The sequence below is a fragment of the Periplaneta americana genome, chromosome 1 (genome assembly GCF_040183065.1).
Source record: "Periplaneta americana isolate PAMFEO1 chromosome 1, P.americana_PAMFEO1_priV1, whole genome shotgun sequence".
NCBI lineage: Eukaryota > Metazoa > Arthropoda > Insecta > Blattodea > Blattidae > Periplaneta > Periplaneta americana.
This window is the reverse complement of record NC_091117.1, coordinates 68,746,548-68,764,209: the sequence shown is the minus strand read 5'-3', so window position 1 is coordinate 68,764,209 and position 17,662 is coordinate 68,746,548. Positions and strand designations below refer to the sequence as shown.

At 34.3% G+C, this 17,662-nt stretch overlaps 1 protein-coding gene across 11 annotated transcripts in view; it reads right to left on the bottom strand.

The window, feature by feature from the left end:
* Positions 1-17,662, bottom strand: part of Camta (Calmodulin-binding transcription activator) — a 1,741,786-nt gene that overhangs the window by 52,450 nt on the left and 1,671,674 nt on the right. For 10 of the 11 annotated variants that reach the window (XM_069821663.1, XM_069821654.1, XM_069821708.1 and 7 more), the window contains one exon: positions 10,675-10,749. In XM_069821663.1, coding sequence (XP_069677764.1) covers positions 10,675-10,749 — 75 coding nt within the window. Of the gene's footprint in view, positions 1-2,897; positions 2,926-10,674; positions 10,750-17,662 lie in introns of all 11 variants that reach the window. The other variant, XM_069821692.1, reaches the window with a different exon arrangement.

Sequence of the window (17,662 nt, the reverse complement as noted above, 5' to 3'; positions counted from 1 at the left end):
GCCTGCCATGCTATGTAACATTCAGTTGTTTTTTTCGATCACAGAGCTAATGTCATGTCTCATCTTTAAAAAAAAAAAAAGGTATAGAACATAGTGTAATCTAAACAGCAATAACGTTTGAACACACTGTTTATTTTTAACGACTCTCATTAATTCGTGTCTGTTGTCTGCAATCATCTGCTAACCACTACACATGAAAACCAAACATATCTACAATGTTCGTATCTACGATCCTTCAGATTCATCAGTCTTGAAATTCGATGAGTGAGAAAAAAAGCATCAATGAATTTCACTGATGAATTTAAAAACGCGTTTCAACAAGCATTCATTAATTAAAAACCCATTCTAATTAACATCATGAATTTCCGCACAATTTAAGAATAACTAGATAAAAGCGCAATGTTATTGATGTGCTCTTTCACTGATTTTTAAAATGTGTCCTATTTATTTGTCATCTTGTGCTTCATTATTATTAATAGATTATTTCTGGATTATATATGTACGCACGTATTTTTAAAGAACCAGTATACTTAAGAAGTTCTACTCCACTTTCTTTATGGTGCAAACTCGATCTTTGTGCCAAAATACTCGTCTTACTTTCATAATTTTTCAATGAAAGAATTCTGAATGCTTTATAAGACGTGTACATTAGACTATTCTAACTGCCAGTGAAGAATATAAGATATGTACAAAACTACTTCCGTGAACAAAGAAATTGAAACCATCAGGAATGGCTATATACAGTACATAAGACTGATGCCCCTCATGAATAATCCACAATTATTTTTCCTCATTAAAAAATAAAGAGGGGGAACCTCAGTTACCAAGTTACAGTTAAATAATGTTGGTAATGTATTATATATATATATATATATATATATATATATATATATATATATATATATTTGTCCACCGGTGTGGAGTAACGGTTAGCGTATCTGACCATGAAATGAGTGGGTTCGGGTTCAAATCCTGGTTGGAACAAGGTACCTGGTTGCAGTTTTTTCTGGGGTTTTCTCTCAACCAATTGAAGCAGAACTGCTGTGTAACTTTCGGCATTGGACCTCGGACTCATTTCGCTGTCATTAATTCATATATCATCATCATCATCATCATCATCATCATCATCATCATCATCATCATCATCCATACACTAGCCCAGGTTAAGTTCACGGTGCGGCGTGCTGTACTTGTACAAGAGCATGGCCATTCGGCTACCCAATCATTCACAGAATAGGAGTGGTAAGCACAGTAAGCCTCAGGCTGCAGTGCAACCTTCCATACAGGAAAAAAAGGGAGAAAGTGAAATAACCTTGCAGATTGAAAGAGACTATAGGGTACATGTAAATGAATAGAAAACCTACTGGTATATTACGTTTTCTGATTAATTGCATGGTTAATTAGAAAATTAAGTTTGAAGTTTCAGCAGTTGGCAACATCGTCGCTAAAACACTCTACTCGTATACAGATGAAAGAGGTCAACAAACTCGGCGAGTCTCTGTACATAAGCTGCCAAGACGTTGCCACACGTTCGCTTCATGCAATGGTTTGAATTTAGGGGTTTTTAAAATTAAATTTAAGTACAGTACACGAAAACCGTGCAAGCTATTGAAATATGCCAGAGTGATAAACTATTCTTTATTAGATTTCCTATCGATATGGACAAAAATCACGATCCTACTTGCAATAGTTACCGAATAAGAGATTGTTAAACATTTAGGAAAAAACTTTTTTTCTGAAATAGCTATGAACTTTCCACAAATATAATATTATAGTTTTTTGTTACATACAACATGAGCTATTTGCTCTGGAAATCTACAAGGCTATTTCACTTCAAAATATATAATATGTTTTGAATTTTATTAATATTACAGTACCAGCATATTTGCATGCTGGTATATACTCAGCACGCTTGCTTTGTGCTGACATATCTTATCTGTAGATGATACCACTGTAAAACTTTTTAAGAATCTTCTTCAATATAACAAAGCTTTATTAACAAATTGCATCAAAACTCTTAAACCATAAAAGCTAGCTAAAATCTCAATACCGGTACTGGTACATATTTGAAAATATCGTATTTACTTACGCATTTCACTCACAATATGTAAAAGATCCAACTCTTGTACTTTGGGCATGGCAAGAGATTGAAGATGGGAAGTGAGTGAACAATTTGCGTGTTTTCTGCAATTACCGGTACGTAAATTACCATCAATGAGGAGAGAAAGCTATTTATTTACGTCTTAATTTACATATAGGTTAGGTTTGTATTGTCTTCTTTTTTTTTTTGCAGATATTGAGTTATTGGCATTTAATGATTTTATGTGCAAAAGTGACTTAGCACAAGCTCGTAGATAAACGTTATTCATTATTACAAAAACACTCGTCTACATCAGAGATGGTAGATTTTAAAATTAGTGAAACATGATTGTTTTAAAATAAAGTTGTTAAAAATATTCTTTGTTTAAAAACTTTAGATTATAAATACAAGTATCAAGAAAGTTAGCCAAACAAAAGTATTATAGGCTAATAAGTTCAGTTGTGGCACATTTTATGTGAATTTTCTTTATATATTATTCATTACAAGAAACAATTTCAATTATATTTTGAAATATCTTACAAAGTTACAATATTTTTTTTTTTTTTACAAAGAAAGAGAAACGAGTTAATATAGACACTAAATAAAGCAGTATATTGAAACGTCTTATTTTTAATACATTCATTTAGGTCATGTGATATTAAGTGGACACTCTGTGTAAGAAGAACATTGCAAACAATGAAATCCGACACCATAGATTACAACTGAAAAGGCCTACACCAGCAATATAGAAAATTAGCTACAAGAAAGATCAAATACAGCAACAAATTACCGAGTCCATCACCATCCAACCACTCACCGGGTTCCCTGGACTAACGTCCCATAAGCTGTGTGTGTGGTAGCATTCACAGAAAGGAAAATCAGTTAGTTTAACGATGACCTCTGCAAGAGCACTCAATAAGCATCACACCTCAACCAAAAAATTGAGATGTGCTGCTAGAGAGGATAAGTAAATGGATGTCCACAATATTTTCAACTTGTATTCAATCTTTATTGTTAAATTTCTTTTCCATAAACTTGCCTAATGCTTCATGAGATTTAGTCTAGTCTTCAGCATTTCAGTGGAAGGGAACATCGCTAATATTTTCGAACATAATAAGCATAGTTTCTACATTCATACAACCTGCACAGACTGGTTTATGTATACAATTTGCACAGAGTAATTTGTATTGTGGTGACCTCTGGTAAAAAATGTACTAACTTATTGTGTTTGCGTGAGCACCTATTTTCAGATGGCTCTGTAGAGGTTTTCATATCTAGAAAGTAAAGTTGGGGTTCTCTATAGGCTACCTTTGATGCCTCAATACCCTTGATACTTGGGAGTATCAAGCATGATCGATACTTTTAAAAACCTACTCTATACCAGTGTTCTCAACCTTACAGAGACTGCATACTAGCGTAGCTCAGTCGACTGAGGTGTTTGCCTGCCAATTTGGAGTTGTGCTTGGGCATGGGTTCGATTTCCGCTTGGGTTGATTACCTGGTTGGGTTTTTTTTCCAAGGTTTTCCCCAACCATAAGGTGAATGTCAGGTAATGTATGGCGAATCTTCGGCCTCATCTCGCTATCACTAACCCCAACGATGCTTAATAACCTCGTAGTTGATACAGTATCATTAAATAACCAAGTAAAAAAAACTCTATTTCTCTAAAGGTAAATTACAACATGTTTCAGGCACTGTATCCAAGACATAAAATACAGCTTAACAGTAGTATGAACTGGAAGTCACATTTTACGAATTCGTTTTCGTTGACTTTCTGAAACTCATCCTGCCAGAAAAGACCGAGAAATTAAAATAAAAAACGAACCACTGAATCAGAATTTGGATCCCAATTAAATATAAGTGTTTATAAAGCGATATGCAGGGCCTGCTATTCAAATTAATGCTTTTCATAAGAGTATTGATAAATCTGTTACAAGTGACAGAGATGCAGAGATCGTATTATCACAGTCTACTATATACAGTCACGATGCTTGAGTTTTGAGGGTGTTAGAAACTATGCACTGTGACGGTTCTATTTTGCATTGTCTGTAATGAGGCGATATTAGCGATCCTAGTGGTGAGCAACTACCTAATGTTTGCATGTTTACTACGTATTGAGCTTCGCGACTGTATATACTAGACTGTGGTATTATCTTTGAATGCTGAATAATCTGCGAGGTGTAAAATGTCTTTGCACACAAACCACAGTGAACAAATTTATAACAATAAAATGTTGCATTTTCAACGTTGACATTTTTTTTTTATTAAGTGCAATAGTTCAGTGACCTTCCAGTAGTCAGTCACTAAACCAAATCTAGGCCTACATACGTATAATAGGAAAGCCTCCCACTACTCCATATTACAACATTGACTCAGTACTCAGCCCTCTTCTCCACACAAATACAGGCAAATGATGTTTTCTTACGAAGAGTGAACTTCTGTGAGTTGATTTTCCGACCTAGAGATACCTCAACATAAAACAGTAATTCCTACTGGTCACCAGATATAAGATCCAATCCCAGCTGATGAATGAGGTCTCGCACAAGGTGTCCCTGACATCGACAGCGGTTTGTGGCCCTTGAGCTAGCCATCCCAATCTGGTATTGAATGGAATAAAATTTACAGGAGGGGGCACTATGGCCGACACTGCAATCTGTTACGATCTATTGCGCTAATCCTCAAGTTAGAAGCATTCCCAAACCCACACTGGCTGACTACACTAAGGTTCGCTGCGTACCCAGGTTTCGAGCAGACAACTCCCCTCGACCCTAGGCCAGCCCTCTTTGTGCGTCACCAGCCGGCAATTAGAGAATGCTATGAAATGATGAGGAAAATGGTGAAACGGTAACAGAATGATGTAGATGCCTAATATGGGGAAAAACGGGAGAAACTCGAGAAAAACCCTGACTGTGACCTTGAATGCCACAAGTATCACTATGGATTTTTCAATGAAAAATCTCAGACCTGACCAGGACTCGAACTTGGAGGTCTGATCACTCAGCCACCCCAGGGGTCCGATCTGATATCACCAATGTTTACACATCATTCTGCGACATATTTTTCACTGTATGAAATGAGGGGAAAGTTAGGATTAAATGAACAACATTGGTGGAATGAAAATTTGTGAAATTGAGGGAATCCTGGAGAAAGGAACTCTTATCCTTCGACCTTGTTTAGTCAACTGTCCGAAGACAGGTTTGAAACTCACAAGTGACACCAATAAGGCATCACTCACGAGGCAACTAAGCCAGGAGATAATGGAGTATGATGATCAGTTCCATCCCCCCTCCCCATCACAAATACTCCATTCAAATTCTAGTTTCATTATGTTTTAAGGGTCATTGAAAATGCCTGATAATGTTGAGTGAATAATTTCTAAGGGATAAGCCCACGTAATAAAATAACCAAAATAGTTAAAAAGTACACTTCTATGTACTGGTAACCAAAGATTTTCTTTAAATACAAACTGGTATTTTGTTGCTTACTATTAGCTTCATCCTATAATGCTCAAAGTTAAAAATATGAGTGAATTATTGCACTCTTCATTTCAACTTGCATATTTGAGCATGGAACATTAGGCAAGTTTTAAGAAAATCACTCCAAAACGTAAATACATTAGTATGGGAGAGGAAACCTGTTTGAAAATCCCAAGTATTTAAATTTAACCTTTTCAATAAAATGCTCCGACCTTAGAAGACTCATTTAAATGTAGGCCTAGTTTATTCGTTTTAACTTTGAACAAAGCCGAAACAATATATTTCAAACACTGCACTTCCATCACTGGCCTGAAAAGTTCCCATTCCAAACTTCTTATAAAAGTGTTAATTCCGGTATACCTATTTATATTCGTGTCAATTGGTAGGATTTCCAATTTTCTTCATTTTTATTCAGTTTTCTCGAACTATACCTCTTCGCATGTAGTTTCTCCTATCCAGGGTGCAAATTAAGATTTCTGATGAGGGGGGAGATAGAATCCTAGATAGAGAATACCATACATAAAATTATTATTATTATCCTCATTCTATATAGCACAACACTTGGTCGCACTGAGTTGCTTGTCTTGCATCTTGATTATAATAACTATTATATCCATTAGCAGGCTTAAGATAAGATGTGTAATTCCTAAGTTATTGATTGTTGTAAGCATGCTGGTGATGATAATACATCAATATTATTTTCTTTGCTTACTTTATATCGTACTTTATAAAGTATACTCGTATTAAAACAATTATATTTTTTGAGAGTGGATATAAGTTATCCCTGGCAGGGATGTTAATATGAATTTATGAGAGGGAGATAACTTTCCAACAGGGGGAAAATCCCTCCCCAACCCCGCCGTTAATTCGCACCCTGCTTCTACCTCATTTTACAACTTCCAGAGATATTTAACTAGTACCGGTTAAGAACGGTCCTTTTCTTGCCACTTATAAATTTCATGTTTTCATAAGACCAAATTTTTTCTTGTTTCAAAATAATCGTTACATTAATTTATCAGCGAACTCTTTCATTTCTAAGAAACATACTTGTCCAATGTCAAACATAAATTTTGAGATTGTTAAGATTTTTAATCAGCAAGCCATATGATAGGTGGTATGATATTATTTTGACTTGTACATATAATCAAGAACAAATTACGAAGCATGTGTAACAAATTGAAGATTATTTAAAAAATCTTCGGAGAAAAGATTATTGTTGTAACTAAAATGTAGAAGGCAATATAATAGGCCTACGAATATATAATATAAAAAGCCAAATTGCAATTAATGTAATGTAGGAATAGTTTCTCATATAAACGTATTAATGCAATACAATTTATAGTAACGTATTTTATAAGCTAAGGAAATGGATAAAGTATCAATTAAATAACGCAGAAAAATTTTGGATGGCTAGGATAAAAAGCATACAGAAATGTACAAGTTGTGTTTCCCGCAAGCTTATACAGTAAAACCCCATTTTAAAGTTCCCGTTTTTAAGGAATAATTTGTTAAGTTCCAGTCAAATTACTATAAGAATAATGTAATTTAATTCCCGCTTTTAAGGAAAATCCCACTTTTAAGGAATACTTTTCAATGAAGCCCGAAATATCGAATCGGCTTTCAATAATCAATAGTACTGGCATATTCGATAGTGCATCTCAATCGATAATAACGTGACACCATGCAGCTGCAATGCTTTGCATTGCTTTCACAGAATGGTTGCTTTGCTTGCTTTGTTCTAGCGAGTTATGTGGATCCTGTTTCAAAGTTTTTTGTTAGTTTATGCAGTTTATGCATCATTATAATAGCGCCTAAATCAGACGAAAAGTGAAAATAATAAGGGATGTCGAGGTTAATCCTCAACTAACACTATTGCATATGGCAAAAAGGCATGATTTCTCAAATATTTCATTATGAGGAATAATGAAGAAGGAAGAAGAAATTTCAATACCGAATTTCAGTGTGGTTCGGGTTCAACCAAGTGGAAAGACATTTCTTCTCATTTTATGTAAATCCCCTTTTAAGAAAAAACCCTATTTAAGGGGGGGGGGGAAGTAATCCCTCAGAGATTTGTTAAAAAGGGGTTCTACTGTATTTATTTTAAGCAAACAAACTTTTTTAGTTAGTCCAAGGACATTTTGTGAGTTATCTAGAAATAAATCCTGATTTCCATGTATTTAGTACTGTAAAACTGAATACAAACAAAATTGTTTGCAAATCACTTTACTGTCTAATTATTGTTTTTGAATATCTTTCTAATGCAAGGTAAAAATTCAGAATAAAACTTTTTAAGACAAACTTTTTTTCGGAAGCGAGAAGAGGATACTTACAGACTTTACATAAAATAATATTAATTTGTGAAAGTTACTGAATTTTAATGTTTATGAGACACTGAAAAAAAATTTTCGATATTGCATATGAGTAAGATTTATCCCACAGTAAAGACAGTCTGTGTACAGATATACAGAAAGACGGACACAGACAGAGAGAGAAAGACACAAAGACAGACAGATTAAAGAGTGGACAGACATACAAAATTATATAAACGACATTTTTATAAGGGGTGTTACCTTGAAATCGATGTTTCGCAACATTGCATATCTCCTAATTTCGTATATGAAAGTCATGACCAACCCATTGTTATAAATCTTAATTTTTATTTTTTAGATAAACCAAGTACATAATCTTAATCTACAGACTTTTCTATTACTTTTCAACATAGTCTCCATTTCTTTGCTCACATTTTTCCCGCCGTTCTGTAACTTTGAAAATTTCCTTGCCTTAGAAGTCCATTTCATCTTCCCGCAGACACTGAGCACTGCCTTCCGGATGTCCTCCAGCATCTCGTAGTGTTGGCCTTGCAGCTGCTCCTTTACAAAACCAAAAAGATGGTAGTCGGAGGGTGCCAAGTTGGGACTGTAGGGAGATTGCGAAAGAGTTTCCCACCCAAATGTTCTGGTTTTCTCAATGGTGACACGATCAGTGTGAGGCCACGTGTTATCGTGTAGCAGGATGATCTTCTTTCCAGAGTGTTTCTCGTGCAATGCACAACGAAGTTTCAAAACTGTCTGAATATAGCGGACAGCATTTATGGTCTGTCCAGGTTCAAGAAATTCAACCAAAATGCATTCCAGAACTCATCAACTCTTTCCTTGTTGCGTTCCGTGGAGGCAGTTCGAGGACGACCTCTATGAGGCTCATTTTGAATGCTCGTGTTCCCAACTTCGAAATGTTTCACCCATCCCTTAGCACTGCTGGCACCCATGCAAACGTCTCTGTATGAACCCTGAAGCAACAGATTTCAGCAACAGATTTTTCTTCTTTAATAAGGAATTTAATGACAGCACGCTGTCAAAACAAACCATCGTTGTTGACCATTTTGCAAACATTGCCTGTGGTCACATGATAGAAGTTAATGACGTCACAATAAGTCAATACACAGTGTAAAGTCTGTAGATTATGATCATAAAATCGTTTTTCTTACATTATTGAAATTGAAATTATAGCAATGTGTTGCTCATGATTTTTAGTACGACCCTCTGTATTAAATAATTTTCTGTAAATGAAAATTGTTAATTCTTTTATGTAAAGTAAATTGTTTCTAGATCTAGTAGTCACCCGTGTATTGATGAGCAAATATTCTCTTTTCTGTGGATATTTCTTTATGCTAGAATATTTATTAATTGTCTACAGGTAGTTCTAGATTGTTATATGAATTGGGTGTTATTTGCAACATAATGAAACAAATATTACATTTTTCCATTACGGTACTAGTACTGGTATCTAAACTGGTATTTGTTTCGACGTCCTTGCCAACATGAACAATGCTTTTATTCATAGCAGTGAATTAAAAGCAATTATGAAACTAGTTCATAATGTTGTTTAGTCAACTGTCCACAGACAGATCACCACTTATGAGGCAACTAGGCCAGGAGATAATGGGGTAGGGTGGTCCGTTCCTTTCCCTTCTCCACTGCAAACATCACCGATTAGCTACATATTACACTAATCAGACTTAGTTTATAATATTATACTTTATTGCAAGAGTGTGAGTTTAATGCTTTTGAAGAATGTAATAATTGCATTACATTATAAACATGCTTCATACGTTAATTTTTTATATGACAGCATTATAAAACAATTAATTAATGAATAACAGTATCAAATTTATAATTATGGGTAGTTTGATATCATGGTCTATGAAGAATGAGTTGCTATGACAACAGTGATGTATTCAAATATTGTTGCAAGGAAAACTGTTTGATAAAAATTTTATTTTGTGGCACAAGTTATGCCATCATAAGTCACTACATTTTAGTTGGCATGGTAATATCTTACGGCACTGGTACAATAATGTGGCATATTGTGGACGATTTTGTTTGACTAACAATAAAGACTGTTTATAATGCTAGTGTAAAAAAAAAAATTAAATCACTTTCTCCTTGACAACCAACACATTACCAACAATAAAATACATACATTCATTCACTTAACACTTCTTCACAACCATCACATTACCAAGAAAAGGCCTAAAATTTAAAATTAAAATTGTCTTGCACTACTTTGGTTTAGATACCAGTAATGGAAAAAATATTGTATATCACAAGAGAGTGAACAAATTTTATTTGCTCGTGGAAATTACCACTCTCGGCTTTACCTCAAGAACTAAACTTTCCAGTAGCAGATAAAATCTTGTTTTACTCTCTTATACTATAAATGACTATTATATTACGTGTGATAATGTATGCTACACAATTTTCAACTAAATATTCTGTGTTGAGATTATATAAATTATAAAATGTTAAAAAGTGTATTTTATTCATTCACACAATTCGGCAATGTAAAAGAAATTCGTAAGACTGTAATTTTGCTACCACAATTAGTTTGTCATTTGACGGAACATAACGTTTTCCGGTCTCCACATCCAATTTAAGGGAAATATATAAAAAAAAAGGATAGTTTAATATAGTATTAATCGACAATATTGAATTTTTTAATACTCGACACAATGCTGTAAATTTTACCTAGGGTACGTAGGCTGTAGATGATGAAGCAATTCAGTCTCTAATATCTGCAAGAAAATCACAGTTAATCATAATATCAATAAAAGTTACTCACTTGTTTTTAGACTGTCGCATAAATTGCTGGATTTTTCTGGCTGCCTGATGCTGCCGTCTCTGTGAATACGTTCGCCTGGAGACAGAAATGTTCAGTCTTATATCTTCCTCCAATAGACACCTCTTAAATAATACTAAACAAGTACGGATGAAAATAAAATCGTAACAAATTCAAGACAAATGAACTGAGAATTATAAAGGGGGCTTCCAGATTTTTAGTAAAAAACTGTAATGTTTTTTTTTATAAATTTTTAAACAGAATCAGGTTGTACCAAATATGATTTGCTGATTTCACTATTGAGTCTCGGTTTAAATTAAATGATACGCATGTTTAATTTGTACATCATCTAAATCCACACTGGCAGATTCGCATTTACTAACAAGATAGAAAAGTTACTTATAATTCTCAGTTCTAAATTATTATCTTGGTGAATTAAATGATAAGAAAATAAATTATAACTAAATAATGTATTATTGAGAACAGTGGTTTCACGACTTTTGGAATTTTTTATTTGCAATGTTGTCCAAATATTGATACCAATGTATTGTATGTCCTTATAAAGATGTCTGTAAAGTCAGTGAAAGCTATGGTACATTACATTCATCATATTCAATTTTGATGAGCTTCCTTGCACCATTTTGCTGTGTTGGTTCCTAAAGTTTCAGTTTCCTTTATATACATAATTCATGCAGTATTTTAGAAGTACATATGCCACAAATCAAACAAAGATCATTAATATATATGTCATGATCAAGAAGAGAAAAAGAAATTGGCTGGGCCACTGGCTAAGAAGAAACTGTCTACTGAAAGATGCACTGGAAGGAAAGCTGGAGCCACCGGTGTAGCTCAGTCAGCTGAGGTGCTTGCCTATAGATCCGGAGTTGCACTCGAGAGCATGGGTTCGATTTCTGCTGGTTGGGTTTACTCCGAGGTTTTCCCCAACTGTAAGGCAACTGTAAGGTGAATCCTCGGCCTCATTTCGCCAAATATCATCTCATTATTACAGATCCCTTCGATGATAAATAATCTCACAGTTGATACAGTCGTTAAAAAGCCAATTAAAAAATGGTGGACGGAAGTTTGGGGCTGATAAAGATATCAGATGATAGTTACCATAAAGATATACAGACCCTATGTGGAGGAGACTAAGAGAGACGCGGAAAATAGAGAAAATTGGAGAATGCTAGATTTGTAGCGAAATACCTGCCCTTGGGCAAAAAATTATGAATGAAATATTCATTATAATTATTATTTCTATTCATTCACATTAAAGAAGGATTTATGTTCTATTTCATTTTTTTCATTGATATTCATTCATTTAGTGTTCTGCCCAAGGGCAGGTCTTTCACTGCAAACCCAGCTTTCTCCAATCTTTCCTATTTTCTGCCTTCCTCTTTGTCTCCTCATATGATCCATATATCTTAATGTCATCTATCATCTGATATCTTCTTCTGCCCCGAACTCTTCTCCCGTTCACCATTCCTTTCAGTGCATCCTTCAATAGACAGTTTCTTCTCAACCAGCGACCCAACCAATTCCTTTTCCTCTTCTTGATCAATTTCAGCATCATTCTTTCTTCACCCATTCTTTCCAGCACAGCTTCATTTCTTTGCACTGATTTAATACAAGTTAATTACTCGATTATTTATTAAGGGGAGTCAGCCAACCCTATCTTGGGTATGCTAAAATATCAAATGTATAAACAATAAATTATCTCAGAAAGTAATAATGAGAATACAATTTTTTTTTTTTTTTTTTACAATTTATTGTTTATACCTATTACTATTTATTCTAGTACGATCATTATCCTTGAATATCTGGCAAAACTGACGTATTTTTAAATGAGACTTTATTTTTGGAAATGATTTTCAATCTTCTAGGAACTATTTATGTGATTAATAAGTTTTTTTTTTTTTCAGAAGAATTTATATTCTTTAAAAATCCAATAGCAGGCACACAGTAAGTGTCTCCTTCTAGAAGTGATGCATTGTAACTGTATTTTTTGCCACTACAGCAATGTCCTCACTACACCATGGGAGACGATCCACATACATAGCACCATGTACTGGTAATAACTATGATGATTAATGAGGTAATGATGAAATTTGGTAAGAGAAACGGAGTACATTGCGAAATTCTACTACCAAGCACAGTGTTTGTCCACTACAAATTCAACTCGGGCTCGCCAGGATTCGAATCTGCTTTACCTACATAGAAAACGAATATGTAGACCAGAACGTGACAAATTCATGGCCTGAGGGGCTCATACTGCCCCTGATATCTATGCGGCTTCAGATTATTATGGGGAAACAAGTGGAATGTGTCCTGCGATTAGAGAGTTCGTAAATTAAACGTGAAAAATGGCGCGCAGCATAGCGATTTTGAGGTTTTATGTTGATTGGTGACAGAAAAGAGATGTCAGATATCAGGAAGAAAACATTAATCTATGTTTCTTACAGGCAAACAATATATATTGCTATAAACAAATATTGCTAATACATTTCATATTGTCCTGTGCTATGGTGTCGTGGTCTAAGGCATCAAGCCTAGGACTCACATTACGGAATGCGCACTGGTTTGAGTCCTCATGGGGGGAAGAAATTTTCTCATGAAATTTCGGCCAGTGTATGGGACTGGTGCCCACCCAGCATCGTGATGCACTTGGGGAGCTACGATAGGTAGTGAAAATCCGGTTTCGAAAACCAGCTATAATGGCTGGGGGAATCATCGTGCTAACCACACGATACCTCCATTCTGGTTGATGATCGTCCACCTCTGCTTTGGCATGTGGACGTGAGGCCAGCAGCCAGCTGGTCGGTCTTGGCCCTTCATGGGTTGTAGCGCCACGGATTTTTACATTTCAGATTACATAATATGTCTATTTCTTTTTCTTGCGACCCACACGATCTTACACTCAGTTATTTGGCCCAGTTGGGATTTTGAGTTTTAAATTCTTGCTGTAACCGTTCGACTAGGCGAAAATATGTACCTAACAACTTACAATTTTATATTGTAATTATTCTAAAATGCATTAGCCGCATAATAAAATTATTCAGGACCATCTTTCTACTGTTACGACATTACAGCCAACTTATGAAATGAAGTTTCAGCTGTAAAATAAAGGAAACCAGATATAAAATTTATTTACAAAACTTTGCAAAATTTAAAAAAATAAAATAAAATATCTCCTCATGGTCAGCTGGCTTCACTTAAGCTACTGAGCATGTTCTCCCAACAGTCAAAAGCAACTGTCTCTATTATACATGGCACTTTTAAAGGAATTTCCCCATAGAGCAAGAAACCACAGCAATAACTATAACTGGCACCCAAGCATGAATATTAAACAGATTTGGCATCATAAAAATAAAACTGATATTTTGTCTTGAACTTGAGGAACCAAACAGGTATTACTTCGACATATCAAAGAAAGGAACATTGGCGACTTTAGAAATACAACTCCGATATTGAGTGTTCCTTTCCTTTATCACACAACAGAAAGAGAAAATACCATAGTTACCAAGACGAGCACATCTGGAACTACCACAGTAACACACAACCACACTGAAGCAGGCAGGGAGACAGTGGGAAGCTATATTACCATCACGGCCGTCCAAAAGGATCACATTTACATACATAGAACACGCAGACACCTAATTGTGGCTTTCACTTTGTACTTCAAATTGATAACATTTTTGTAACAAACACTTAAATGCATGCCAGATGAAATTTTTTCTTGTTAGGCACTACTTACACCAGTTAAAGTCCATCAAAACTAAATTTGGTGCAGTTGGACTGTTATTATCAGAATATGAGGTACAAAAATCTTCCTCAGAAGTATGAAAGAATATATCCTTCCTCATATTCTTTTGTTTCACATTATGCTTTTATTGTATGGATTAAGCATAGGCCTACCTATTTTAATAGTACTTTCGGGTAGATTCTTACAACTGATTTAAAAATAACAATGTAAGAGTAAATTATGTACGGTATTATATGCAAGATATCAATGCTTTTCACACACTGTCCATATTTATTCAATCTTTGGCTTGCTTATTTGCTATTTATTCATTTGTTTCTTTCTGCATTTATTTATTTGTTCATTTGTTCATTATTTCATTCATTCATACCCTAATTATTCTTTCGTCCGTCTTCGTTTATTTGTTCTTTCATGTAAATAAGTAAGTAAGGTAAGCAAGTACAACAAGGAAGTACCATAATATAAGCTACGGTACAGCAAGCAGGTAAGACAAGTGGACAAATGAGTAGGCATACCATAATAAACTGGGGTAAACTTGACCACTGGAGTAAACTTGACCATAAAAGAAAGGATTTAAAGCATGATATCAGATGTACTGAACGTAAATTTAAACCTTAAAATTCATTATTTTCCCTCATTTCTTAACTACGGTATTTATTAAGTCACATAAAGAGATGATATATCATGATTTAATTTTTCGTTTGTTTTATGGTCAAGTTTACCCCAGTTTACAGAAGTAAAGTACGGCACTGTAAGTAAAGAAGTAGGCCTAAGATAGTAGGCCTAAATAAGCAAAGTAAAAAGTAAAATAAGTGAAGTAAATAAGCGAAGTAAGTGAAGTAAAGCAGGTGAATAAAATAATTAAGTAAATAAGTAAAGCAAGCAAGTAAAATAAGCACCTAAGTAACATTGGTACCGGTAAGTAAATAAGTACAATAAGCTTACTAAGTAAAATAAATAAGTAAAGAATGTACTGGTACGGTATGTAAAATAAGTCGACTAAATATGTAAGTAAATGAATAAGTAAAGCATGTAGACTACGTGAAATAAGTAGGCCTCTAAACTAAATATGTATGTAAATAAATAAGTAAAGTATGTACGTAAAATAAGTAAACTAAAAATGTAAGTAAATAAATAAGTAAAGCATGTAAAGTACCTACATACAATAAGTAGAGCCTTAAACTAAATATATAAGTAAATAAATAAGTAAACCAACTACAGTAAGTAGGCCCTAAACTAAATATGTAAGTAACTAATTAAGACGTAAGTAAAGCATGTACCAGTACGTAAAATACAGTAAGTAGGCTTGTAAACTACTGTTTGATAAAGATCGGCAAAACAGGGGAAGTCACGTAGCAATTACTTTAGTGGGCCTTTTTCTTTAAATTATTTTAAACAGTCATATAACAATACGTAGACTTCCAATTTCGAACAGCAAATATTTTCAAGAAAGCGCCTAATACCCCAACTTCTAGCCTTTACAGAGAAACAGGTGGGAGAAATCGAGATGCAACATAACCGCTCAGTCGGATAGTAAATATGTAAGTAAATAAATAAGTCAAGCATTTACGTAAAATAAGTAAACTAAATTAGTAAAATATAAGTAAATAAAATAAGTAGACTAAGTATTTTTTTTTTTTTTTGTTTAACCTATTCTTGTTGTAGGACTTGCACACCAATACGTACGTGTAGGGGAGGAGACAATTCTATGGTCATATACACTACAACACAAACACATAATATATGTGGGCATCCCCTAGTCTGGAGTCAGTAGAGTGTAGATGCCTCCACACAGACACTCACAGGGCAAAACATTAATATAAGACATTCGTCCATGCATGAGATGGGATTCGAACCCGTGAAACTTCGGACAGTGCTGCCTAAGGGAGCGGATCTTAGACCACGTAGCCATCATGCCCGGAATAAAGTAAAGTAAGTGAAATGAGTACCGGTAAGTAAATAATGTATTTATTCATTTACTCATGCCTTTTATTTATGCCTTTGTTTGCCCCTTCATTAGAGAATTAATTTACTTACTCCATCATTTACTACTGCCTTAATTAATTAAGTCGTTATTTATATAATTATTCATTTATTCTTCAATTCACTCACTCATTCCTCCCTTGGTTTGTTTATTTATTTATTTACTTAGCTATTCATATATTCGTTATCATATAAATTCTTTCTCCGTCTATCATTTCTTTATTTATTTATTTATTTATTTACAGCACTTATTCATTCCTTTCCTCTTCCTTCGCTCACTTTTCATAATTACTTTCTTCGTTAGTTACTGGTAATTAATCCGTTAGTTCTTTTCTTCCATTCTTTATTCATTTATTCATTCATCAATTTCTCCTCCATTTACTTATTTATTTATATTGTTAGTAATACATTTATTTAAATAATATTAATGAAATACAATTTACAACACTTTTTTTGTTCTATTCAGCAATTATTCACTATAATATTGTTTTTTCGTTGATCGTAATATTTGGTTCTTAGAGGGTTACTCTTTGCCTGCTTGCTTCTAAGTATTATAGTACCGAAACCCATAGTTTCACAGTAATTTAAGGCTCTATAGATTTATAAGTATTTCGTAATCGTAACAGAAGTATTCATTGTTTCTTGTTCATGTTAACACTTGTTTAAAACTTGAAACTATATTAGTTGAACCGTTAAAAATGTTATAATTTAAACAGGTTATGTACCTATGACAGATGGGTCCTGTTTTGACACTGGTGTGGTGTCATCTTCAGTGTCCTTTGAACTACTGCTGTTCCAGCTGATCTTGATTTCCGGCATTTGCATTCGTCAGTTATGGGGTGGTTGTTTGTGTGTCATGTATTATGATGTCGAATATAATGTATGGGGGTTGAACTGTAATTGTGTATTAAGTATATGTTGTGGGTGTGTTATTGTGTGCTTGTATATTTCGTAATGTTCTAATACTGTATGTTTAACTGTGGACTTTTTGGTGTGATGTGTAGTATTTCCATATCTGTTTCTATGTTATTGTAGTCGTGATTGTAGTTGGTAATATGTTCTGAGTAATTTGATGTGATGTAAGATTTAGTTATAACTTTAATGTGTTCATTGTGTCTTGTTTGAAAGGATCTTCCTGTCTGTCCTATGTAAAAATCTGGGCATAAGAGCAATACACCCCCACTCCACAACTGACGAACGCAAATGTCAGAAATCAAGATCAGCTGGAACAGCAGTGGTTCCAAGGAC